At 37.8% G+C, this 12,803-nt stretch overlaps 1 protein-coding gene across 1 annotated transcript in view; it reads left to right on the plus strand.

Annotated features, from left to right (window-relative positions):
• LOC106870603 (serine hydroxymethyltransferase) overlaps positions 1-12,207 on the plus strand; it is an 82,607-nt gene extending 70,400 nt beyond the window's left edge. Inside the window, exon 7 of the mRNA XM_052978356.1 lies at positions 10,078-12,207. Coding sequence (XP_052834316.1) covers positions 10,078-10,244 — 167 coding nt within the window. The 3' untranslated portion in view covers positions 10,245-12,207. The remainder of the gene's footprint in view (positions 1-10,077) is intronic.
• Positions 12,208-12,803: the final 596 nt, after the last annotated feature.

Raw genomic sequence — 12,803 nt, forward strand, 5'->3', positions numbered from 1 at the left:
GCACCATTTTGAGCGTGACCGTTGCCAGTGCCGCCTGGCTGGCCTTTGTGGGATTTTCGAGCAAGATCGTTGCCAGTGCCCCTGGCCTGGCTCTTGTGCGGGTGGCACATAAAATGCACCATTTTGAGCGTGGCCGTTGCCAGTACCGCCTGACTGGCCTTCGTGCGGGTGACACGTAAAAACACCCACTGCACTCTCTGAGTGGTTGGCGTTAGGAAGGGCATCCAGCTGTAGAAACTCCGCCAAATTAGATTGGAGCCTGGTGTAGCCATTTGGTTTCACCAGTCCTCAGTCAAATCGTCCAATCCATGCTAGCATGGAAAGTGGACGTTAAACGATGATGATGATATATATATATATATATATCTGTGTGTGTCTTTCATCTCTCCTTTTCCGCTATTTGTTTTCTTATGCTTATCCACATATATATATTTTTCCAATCTCTCCTTTCCTAAGCACTCAATACTCCATCTTAATTCTTTTCTTGCTTCCCTTGTTAGTGGATTTGGCAGACGGAAAGTGAAAGAAGCACATTGTGTGTGTGTGTGTAGGCCTGTGTCTTTGTGTCCCACCACCATTTGACAACTGTTGTGTTTATATCCCCGTGACTTAGTGGTTCAGCAAAAGACACTGATAGAATAAGTATCTGGCTTACAAAAAAAAATGAACTGGAGTTGATTCATTTAAGTTCAAGTCCTCGAAAGCGATGCTCCAGCATGACTGCAATCTGATGACTGAAACAAAGACAAACAAGTAAAATATCAAGAGGAGGACACACACACACACATGCATGCACACGCACGCACGCACACACGCACACACACACACACACATGCACACACACACACACACACACACACACACACACACACACACACACACACACACACACACACACACACACCTACCATAATGTTAAACCATTATGCTGCTGCTGATATATGATATAATACAATAGTTCAGTTATAAAATGTTTCTGAGAACAAAAATATGTTTCTTATTACCATGCAGCATTGCACTTCATACTTACAGTTCGAACTGGAAAGAGAGACAAAAGGCTCAATTGCTCACAAAAACATTTGAATAAGATTTAGCTATGTTTTGAGGTTCACAAAGAAGACCTTAGTGGCCTAGTAGCTGTTGACTCTTGCTGTCTTAGAAGACAGTTGTCTCAAGTGGTGTGGAGTGGGATTGAGCCTGAAACTGTGTGGCTGTGAAGTGAGACATCTTAACTGCACAGCCATGCCTGTGCCTATATGCATGTATGCCTGTAGGTGTCTGTGTTTGTATATGTATGTATGTTTGTGTCTCTCTCTCTCTATATATATAAACTAGATATGTACATGCTTGTATGTGTATATGTTTGTGCATGCATGCATGTGTATATATAGAAGTGTACATATTTGAGTGTGTATATGTATGCATATGTGAATATTTGTGTTGTGTGTTTGTATATATATATATATATATATATATATATATTTGTGTATAATATCTAAAAGGAACTCTCTAGAAAGACATTAGGTGTAACTTAATCATGCAATTCAATTCACTCTGTAACTTTTTATTGTTTCTCCCCTCCCTTTCCCTCCACCTCCTCTGTCGTACCTTCACATCAACATAAGGTTTATTTTGAAAGACGATCTTGCGAAATCCTGTAAAAGTGTTAAGTGCCAATTTCAAAAATTGTTTCTTCATCTTGGCACTATTCCGTCATTTTTGTCAGTTTTCATATTTTTTCACCTCCCTTATGCTTGTTTAACCATGCGAAAAATTCTAATATAGCTTCTGTTTTTTTTTTTATTAAGAAAATTCTTTTATCTATATACATTTTTTATCTTTTGTTATATTATTTTTGTATTTTCTTCATTGTTTTATTACATTTTGTTCATTTTATCTTTTCTGTTCTTGTCATCATATGTCCATTTTCCATGATTGCATGGGTTGTATGAAGTTTACTGAGGTAGATATTTTTATGGTTGGATGCCCTTTCTATCACCAACCCTCACCTGTTTCCAAGTTAGCTATATTTTCTCATGACCAGGCTTTTGCAGAATATTGGAAATGAATGACACTGCTTGTATGACAGTGACACTCAATTACAACTATCAAGCAATATCATGACAAGGTGACACACACACACACATTCATACACATTCATACAACAGATTTCTTTCAGTTTCTATCTACCAAATTCACTCACAAGGCTTTGGTTGGTGTAGAGCCATAGTAGAAGACACTTGCCTAAAATCATGTGTTAGCTGAATGTATATTATTGAACCATTTTTTTTCCAATCAGATGCCCTTTATGATGCCATATTCATGATATAGTATTTCACACGTTTCTAAATGGTTAAAGTAATTTTATCTCCATATCTTGTCTGTGACATTGTCTTATTACCATATTCTTCCGCTCCAGAATCAGTTACCATTTTTGGCACTTCAGTACTTTAACCCATTAGCATTTAAACCAGCAATATCCTGCCCTAATATTCTACTTGTTTTATGTTCAAACTGGCTATATCTGGCTTCTCACACCTACCCTGCAGTGTTATTCTGAAAGTAAGCAATCACATCTCAAAGCCATGAGATAATGCAGGATTAATTCGAAACACTATGAATAAATAAGCCTTACATTTAACAGAATAATCTGAATGCCAAGGGGTTTAATTCTTTACCTCCCACTGTAGCTCTCTCTCTCTCTCTCTCTACTATCTCTGTCTTCTCTCTCTATATTTCACCACTGACATGTTGTTGCTGCCTTTTCTTCTTTACTGCTCTCGCTCTCTCTCTCTTTTTTCTCCCTCCATTTGTTCCCTTACTGCTAACTTTCTCACTATTTTTCTTTTTCTTACCACCTCCCTATGTTCTGTATACCTCTACTTTTAGTGCCTCTTTCTAGCATCTCTGTATCTTACTCACTATTGTCTCATTCACCCCCTTACCATCTCTCCACCTCTTACTCTCTCTTTCTCTCTCTCTCTTTCTCTCTCTCTCTCTCTCTCTCTCTCTCTCTCTCTCAACACCTATCCTTACCATCATGCTCTTCCTTTCTCATTTCATGCTCTCCCCTCCTTCCTTTTATTTTTCTTTCTTATGTTCATGACTCCACTTCTCTCATCTCACATCCAATTTACCGCCTTCCCACTCCTATTCACGCCTACACCTAACCTGTTCTTTTGTTTCATCCTCCATTTCCCCCGACCCCATCTCATACCACTGATCCCCAAATTTCTTGCACTATCTTGTCCCTCTCCTTTTCTCTTTGTACCTTTCTCTCCACTTTTCTTTCTCTGTTTTCCCATCTCTCTCTCTCTCTCTCCCTCTACCACTATTTCCATAATAATTAATATTACCCAGGTTCTGTGTTTTACACTCATACTCACACATTATACACTCTCCCCTTCTCTCTTTCTCTTTATGTATATATAAATAAATATAAAACATCCTCATCATTTGCCATGCTTGATTGAGTCAGATAAAACTGATTGAGGCAGATTTTCTCTGGATGGATGTTCTTCCTGTTACCAGTTTAGGTAATATTTCCTTTAGTCATTTGAGCATGCATGAGCAGCTCTGTGGCCAAGCATGTTTCCATGGAATACTGCAAAACGAATGAGACTTCCTTTACAATCAGCACAAATGTCAAAAGGTCTCTATACACATGTTATCATCATTCTTTTAATGTTTATTTCTCCATACTTGCATGGGTGAGATGGAATTCATTCAGGCAGATTTTCTGTGATTGGATGCCCTTCTTGTCACCAACCACCACCTATTTCCTAGCAATAAAATATTTCCCCTTAGCAGCACATGTTTCCACAGAATATTGGAAATGAACAACAACACAGTAGTAAAAGCCATGCATCAAGGCCAAAAGTGAATAGCAAGACAACTTCCACAACAAAAGCAGGCATGCTTCTGCCTGGGAAGTTCTGAAGGATTTTGCCAACAAGAATACTTCACTAGTGATCCACATTTGGGTGAAATCTGACCAGCATATTGATGCCTGGTGTTTTAGCACTTACAAATTGCTTCTTGGTAAAACAGAAATCTGCAATGCTAAATGTTGACAATTCTTTCACCACAGTGTAACAGTCTGTTGATTCAGACTGGCCCATTCACCATAGAAGTAGTTTAGAAATGCTTAAGGAAGTTGAGAAACATCAAGATACCAGGTTCAGATATCATCCCATCAACCTTCTTGATGGGATTCAACTTCCAGTAAATGATCATCACCTACCTCAGAACTACAGAAGAATCACTCTCTTACCTCCAGCCTAAAAAAATCTACAACTCTATGCTCCTTAATAGAATTTCTCCCACACATTAATTTCATCCTAAGATAGCCAAAGGCAGATCAAGACTCCCACTGATCCTTGCCCTTAAAATAATCATAGAAAAGCTCAGGCTCTCCAAGCAAGAAACATCCATTGCATTTGGGGATTTTTCCAATGCTTTTGATAGTGTCCAGAGGAAGGCTATGATCAGAGAAAGACTATCCTGTTGAATTTTGGTATCCCAGATGAAATTGTCAGAGCTATCATTTTCATGAATGAAAACCCACCAAGTTTGGCAAGCCCTTAGTGATTGTGATAGGCCATTAGTGATTGTGATGTTGACTCCATCCGAAACAAAGGGATGAAGTTGTCAGCAGAGCCTGAATCTTTCTAACCATGATTATGTTGATGAATTTTCCCTAACAGCTAATCAACTGTTTGATGTACAAGACTTGTTAACATCTTTTGAGAATGCTTCTGTTTTCCAATGTGAAGAAGACTAGATATATGACCATCAATGCTGATGAAAGACATTTACCAATTTGTTCATACAATAGAAAAACAATTCAAAGAGGTCAATGACTAAGTACCTTGAGTCCTATGTTACTGATAGTAAGAAAGATTTGACTTGCAAGGGACAAGCCTGGGTACCTGTAACAAGCTTCCAAATATGTGGCATCAAGTATTTCAGAATTCATGAAGGCTGGCCTTCTTCAAGGTATAAGTAAAGAATTTTCTTTGTAGTACAGGAACTTGGAAAATGAAGGAGGAGTTTCAAAATTACTTTGATACTACAAACATCAGATTTCTTACGAAGGCTCAAAACCTCTCTTTGCATGAGCACAAAACCAATGAGATTTATGAACACATTTCTCACATCTCTACTATTGCTGCTCAATGAAGGGTAGGCTTTGCTGGACACTGCTATCTTGGTGAACAACAGATGCTATATATATTATCAAATGCTATATTTTGGGGACTTCCACAACTCCAACACTCTAATAAAGGACCAAGACCACTCAACTACATTAAAAAAAAACTGGCACTCTGTTGGTTACGATGGCAAGGATTCCAGTTGATCTGATCAGTGGAACAACCTGCTTGTTACTGCACATGACTGAGCACTCCATAGACATGCATACCCTTAACATAGTTCTCAGGGTCATTTAGAGTGAAACAGAATGTGACTAGGCTGGTCTTTTGAATTAAAGGTACTACTCAATTTTGCCAGCTGAGTGGATTGGAGCAAAGTAAAGTATTGAGTCTTGCTCAAGGGCAATACGCTGCTGGGAATTGAGCTCACGACCTTATGTGCACCTTCATACCACATTAATGTTATTTGTAGAAATATAAAATGAACCCTTTTGTTATATTTCTGTTGAAATACTCATCCTGCTTTTCTATTAATTTTGAAAGTAATGAAGAATTTAGTAAAATAATTTTGTCATTATTAAGCTAGTGTTTGGAACAAAACTTTAACATGTAATTTTAGATCCCTTTCAAAGTGGAAATTTGTGTCACAGACCCAGGGGTGGTCCCAGGCTGGTTGGTAACAAAAGGAAGTAACAGATTCTTGGCATGGTGAAAGACATCTCGGTTGTGACTATGTAAAGCAGAGGTTGCAACAGACAGTGGTTCAAAGGGAGCTCATGTCTTCAATGTTTCCCTAAAAATAAGGGATATATGCAAAGTCAATGTTTTCAAAAAGGATTTAGAGGCTATTCATAATCCCTGCTGAACTTCCTATGGGGCAAGATGAGAGCCACATTGTCAAACGGCCTCATTCATCAAATATTGAGGGCAAGGTTGAAAAGACCAGGAATGACCACAGCTGGTTGGTTGAAATTAATAAAAAGATACATGAATACATTATCTATCTGCCAGTCTGTTTCTCTACACATATACCCACATTATATGTATACACACATTAGTTATATACAGGCATACGCATATGCACACATAATGTATGTATACATACATGCATCTGGACATATACAGGCACATATTACATATGCATTACAAACACACACACACACACACACAGTGGAAATGATCAGTTATTTTGGTCTTTTGTGGCCAAATGTTCTATTCACTGACTTTTTTTAAACACTCATTGTTTTCTCAGGATGGTCAATGGCATGTGTGTGTGTGTGTGTGTCTGTCTGTTGTCAATGACCCATGAAAGTATATGTCTGTGGTCAATGAGCCATGGATATATGTGTGGTGTGTGAGATTGTTTCGAATTATCAATTATCAGTGCCATCATAGGCATCAAGTTTATCGTCATCATTGTCCGTGTTAGCATCACTGTCTATTCTTTCATTAATAATAATAATAATAATAATAATAATAAAAAATCTTTTGTCTGCATCAGTGATGATAATCATCCCTCATCCGCTTCAATTTTATCACCATCATCATCACCACCATCCCCATCATAACCATCACTATCATCGTCACCATCACAATCTTCTGCTTCTTCCTCCTTTTTTATTTTTCTCCATATCATTGTCAGTGTCATTTTTCATACCCTCACAGATGTGCTGGCACCATCATCATCACCATCACTATTGCTGTAATGTTCTTTGGTGGCTTCAGTGTCATCATCGTTGTGTGTCATTAACATCACCTCCTACCCAACACTCCTCCTGCCACTGCTCCTCCCCCACACCGCTTTCCATCATCATTTGTTGTCATTACAACTGTTTTAGGTGGGTAGGAAGAGCTGTATCAGTGTAATAACCATTCCATTCACATTAATGTCAGGGTCTCTCTCACCTCCTCATCTTCCCCTATCCTTGTGGTCATCATCCTCACCACCACCACCACCACCATTGTCATTGCTCTTCCTTTCTCTCTTTATCACTGTATCAAAACTACTGCCAACAATGTGTATATATGTGTGTGTTTGATGTGTTTAAGTGTATGTGTTTAATGGTGTGTGTTGATGGCCAGGACTGGATACAGAATAAATGTCTTTTGTGATTTATTAGATAAGAAACGGTCAGTTTTGCTATCAATTAAGGATGGAAGGTAGGAGAATGTAATTATTAAGGAGGCAGCGTAGGGTCATTCACTCTTACCCCACCTGTGACATGGAGGGGAGGGACAAGTGAGTGGGGTGGAAGAAACTTCATCTTTTCACCTCACATCTTTTTATTTTGAAAGGTGGGCTGAAAAGTTCATAGGCTGGCTATGAAGGAGTGATGCTAGTGCTGTGAAATCTGGCATGCATTATTTTCAACTCTTCTTAATAACTGCATTGTTTCTTTCCAGGTAAACTGACTGTTCAAAGAAGACTTCAAAAGTAACTAGTAGCAACTTCTTTTGAAAATGGACAAAATATGGTATCATGGTGTTATGCAGTACCTGCAGAAAAAGGGTTTGACCTTTAAGGACATTCATACTGACATGGTTGCTATATTAGTGATGATGGTCAACAGTGCAAAAGTGGGCAGCTGAATTTAGGAGGGAAAGGGAGAGTCTTAAAGATGACCCGATGTCTGGACGTCCTGCAACCACTGATAGAAGAAGCTTCACCTTTTCACTGCATCACTGATGGAAGAAGAGTTGACTGCAAGGGGGACTATGTTGAAAAATAAGCCTCATTTGGTCACATTCCATGAGAGTATCTTAGTTAGCCTATGAACTTTTCAGCTGACCCTCATATTTAGATTACACTCTTTTAGGAATGGTAGCCATCTATAGAAATGCTGTTAAAGCAGACATTGGAGCACAATGGTAGCAGTCATCTGGTTTGTTGGATTCTATCGAACTATCCATCCCATTGTGAAGGTGTGTGGCTTTGTGGTTAGGGTATTCAACTCATGATTGTAAGGTTGTTAGTTCAATTCCTAGTGGTGTGTTGTGTCCTTGTGCAAGACACTTTATTTCACATTGCTCCAGTCCACTCAGCTGGCAAAAATGAGATGTACATGTAATTTAACAAGCCAGCTTTGTCATATTCTGTGCCATGCTGAATCTTCCTGAGAACAGTGTTAAGGGTACATGTGTTTGTGAAGTGCTCAGACACTTGCATGTTAATTTCATGAGCAAGCTGTTCTGTTGATAAGATTAACTGGAATCTTCGGCATTGAAACTGATGGAGTGCCAGTTACCCAGTCCATTCCAACATGGAACATAAATGTTAAATGATGATGAAGATATTAAAAAGACAAGCATTCTTATGTAGAAGTATATATTTTTTTAAAACAGAAGGGAAGGCTGCAATCATGACCTTTTACAGAGCCTCTGAAACTAGTAAGAAATAACAAGGGGGTGAAGTGAGGGTCCATCCTGAAATTGAAGATCTGGCTTGGATGCTTACAACAGAGTGGATTCCTTTAAAAACTTTCAAGATAAAAGGCGATAGTGTCAAACTGAGCAACAGATAAATGTGATTTGAACAGGAATAAATATTGCAAGGCATCCAGTCTAATGTCCTTATCATTCTGTTCGTCCACTACCACTCTGGATTGGTTCTTTATTTCAACCCTGCCAAAATGGAAGGCTAAGTTAACTGTAGCCCTGGACTGGCTAATGGCTTCTGAGTGAATTTGGGAGATGGAAATTGTGTAGAGCCTGTCGTATGTATGTATGTATGTATGTGTTGTATTGTATGTATGTATGTATGTATTGTGTGTATGTATTGTATTGTATGTATGTATGTTTGTATTGTATGTGTGTGTGTGTGTGTGTAATGTACGAGGTCTGATCAATAAGTATCTGAACTTTTGCCATAGTAAGAAAGCTAAAGCATGCAGAGTGAAACTGCTTGGCAAAGATTGACCTTGAACTCTGCTGTGCATGTGCACTAGGTTTTAACGTTCTTGCTCACTTCTGTTTACAGCAGTGCTTAGAAGGAAGGTGTGTAGCATGTGATCGTCGCATTGACTACGATAGAGAAAGTTGTCATGGCGATACCTGTTCAGAGGCCTATCCAAAGTTGCAAAAAGTGTATGGAGAGGAGTGTATGAGTGGTTCAGATGTTTCCAAGATGGCTGAGTAAATGTTGATATTGACAAACATTCTGGGAGACCTGCAACCAGCAGAACTGAGAAAAACATTGCATATGCGCATGCAACTGTGAGGGGAAATCATATCACCATCCGTGAGTTATCAGGAGTGCATATTAATTATGGTTCAGTTCAGTCCATTATCACTGAAAATTTGGGTATGAGATGTGTGTCAGCCAAGTTTGTGCCAAAACTGCTTTCGGCTGACCAAAATGACATTTGGGTTTCAGTTGCCCAAGGTCTTGATTGTGCCAAGAATGATGAAAACTTTTTGAAAACTTTGCATAGGCCTCTGAGCAGTTATCGCCAAGCTCTTGGCAAAATTTGATGTAATTCTCTGATCAACTTCCTCTGTCATGGTTAATGTGATGATCACACACTACACAGCTTCCTTCCAAGCACTACTGTAAACAGCGGAAGTGAGCTAGAATGTTAAAACTTAGTGTGCATGCACACCAGAATTCAAGGTCAATCTGTGCCAAGTGGTTTCACTTTGTGTGCTTTAGCTTCATTACTATGGCAACAGTCTGGATACTTATTGATCAGACCATGTATGTATATGTGTGCATGTGACTTAAAAAGTTTTACATCCTGCTAGAAATAACTGCAAAATTTCCTGCAAATCACACTACCATTATAAATAAAGGACATGTTAAAGATTGTAGTCTCAGGTATCTCTAGCTGGTTATGGTAGGAATTCCTTTGATCATAGTTCTGCTTGTTTAGAGGTTGACTTTCTGCTGACAATATCATCAACAAAATGTTTTTCCTGTATTTTTCAGGTATTCTGCTTTGTAAAGAGATCTATTCCAAGTGTGGCTCAAGTTTTTCAGAGTTCAAAGCCTTTTTAGAGAAAGATGCTGACATTCAGAAGAAAGTGGCCAATGTGCGTGAGCAGGTGAAGCAATTTGCAGAAAAATTTCCAATGCCTGGTTTGGATGACATGTAAAAAGGTGTACTTGCTTCCTTCTTGTCTTAACATAATGTGCAGCAAGTACTAATGAAGTTTGGCAGATGGTAATGGTGTCTTCATGTAGCTAATGTTTTACCATTTGCTGTCAGTTTCAATCATGGTTTGGATTAGTATATATACAATGTGTTTGCCTTTGAAATGTTTGTTAACCTATAAAATATGGAATTTCTTTATTGTTGTATCCTGTACAAAGAAGTTCCTGATTATATATTTTTTTAATCTTTTTGTTTTGATTATATTTGAATTATTATAAATCTGATTATCTGGACCTATATTAACTCCACTCTTTCAAAATACTCATAAGTGAATACAAAAATAAATCCATAAGTAGGGTGAAGCTGTGTGACCCTAGTGATTAGGGTCCTCTTTTAACACCCACCCTCTTCAAAATACTCATAGGTAAATACATAAATATCTAATTAAATAGGGTGAAGTATCTAAGAAGGTTATGACATGTGGCCTAGTGGTTAGGATGTTAGGCTCAAGATCACAAGGTTATAGGTTTACTTCCTGGGTGTGTAGCATGTTGTGTCCTTGAGCAAGATTCTTCATTTCATGCTGTTTCTCTCAGTTGCAATATGCACCAGCCAAATCCTGGTGTGGCCCTCTATCTCTCTCTCTCTCTGGCTTTTACGTCCTTGATGTTCCACTAGTTCTAGGGTGGGAGGCCCAGGAGTGTGTCAGTGTCTGCTCATAGACTACATTCATAAGCAACTAAAATGATTGGAGCAACCATGAGACATGCAACCAAGTCATGTTTGCTCACAAATGACAACCATGGGTTTTTTTTTTATGTAGATTAATGCATAGATTTATTTGTAATTTGAAGAAATATGTAATTGAAGTTAATGGTAGATAATATCTTAAACTGATTAATTCTGTAGATCAGAATTTGCATGCAATCTTGACAAGCAGAGAAAACTTAAATATACATTTGAGAAAAGAAAATATTTTACTATTTTAACAAAAAACATTTTATGCCAAACACTCACCTTCTGTGAAATTCAATGCAAATGGTAATTATTAAAAAGAGAAAAGAACCGGCTGAAAACAAGTAAAAATATATTAAAAATAAATACGGTGGATTATTATTTTTGAAAATCTTTGTTGATACTTCTGTTACAATGTTAGTTTATAATTGTAAATGTTGAACACTAACCAAATTTTTAACCTTTTGGTATTCTAACTATGAAGAATTTAGTAAAATATGTCATTAGTAATCTGGTGCTTGGAACATAAATTAACATGAACTTTTCATGGGAAGTTTTAATTTGGATCATTTTAAAATGTGAATTTTGTACTATAGAATTAGGGGCAGCCTCAGATTGGATAGTGTCAAAAGGGTTTACTGTATTTGATGCTATATATGATGCACTTCAAAAAAAAATTGTTGAAATAAGTCACCCCCGGTCCTATATGTGAAGCTGGATTTATGTTTCATGCTTTAACCCTTTAGCATTTAAACCAGCCATATCCAGCCCAAATATTCTACCTGTTTTATGTTCAAGCTGGTCAGATCTAGCCTCTCACACCAACCCTACAGTGTCATTCCAAAATTAGACAATCACATTGAAATCTCAAAGCTATGAAATAATGCTGGATTAATTCAAAACAATGTGAAAAAATAAGCATAACATTTGACAGAGTAATCTGCTAAAGGGTTAATGCACTTGAAAATTTTTCCAGGAAAGTGCACTGCTGAAATTGAGGTGCATCTGATGTACCTGTGTGTCATTTATGCCATCAAATACGATATGTGCAGTTGATGATGATTAATTACATAACTGCAGTGATTGAAATTCTTATGCAATTAGCTGAATTCTCATTGTGGGTGATAAACTGAGATATCAGTCATGTAATTGTTGATGTTCTGTGATTTTTTTTTTGTAGCTGAGTATTGTGAATCTTAGATAAAATAAAAATCTGTCCAACATTTTAATTTGTTTTCTCAGAATCTTTCCACTGTTAATGGAGCAAGTCTAATATCTGTTTTCAAGGCAGGGTTATACGTTATCATCTTCATAATTATCATTATTTTCTTCATTTTCATCATCATCATCTTCATCCTGAATCATCATTCACGAATGAGGAGACCAGTTCATCTATTGTTATGGTGTAAGTCTCTAGATCTTCAGCATGGATCACATTCTTCTGTTATCATGACAAGACTGGCCAATACATCTTCCGCTGTAAAACCATCCCTTGTGCCAGAAGCAATTGATGATTGTGAGAGTCTGATGATTGTTCCACAATTTAATGTAACCTTTATGCTTGTGAGGGTCTTTTAGTCTTGTTTGAGGGCAAGATGCTTCCCTAGTAATGATACAATGATAAAAGTACCCAGTACACTCTGTAAAGTGGTTGGTGTTAAGAAAGGCATCCAGCCATAGAAGTCATGTCAGCAATGAAAAAATGAGATGCAGTCTTCTGTCTCATTTAGACGAGCAGTGTCCCTTGAATACTTGAATATGTGTTGACCCAGTCTGTGGCAATCTATCCAACCCATTCCAGTTTGGAAAGAAATGGCGATGAGGA

The sequence above is a fragment of the Octopus bimaculoides genome, chromosome 2, assembly GCF_001194135.2.
Source record: "Octopus bimaculoides isolate UCB-OBI-ISO-001 chromosome 2, ASM119413v2, whole genome shotgun sequence".
NCBI lineage: Eukaryota > Metazoa > Mollusca > Cephalopoda > Octopoda > Octopodidae > Octopus > Octopus bimaculoides.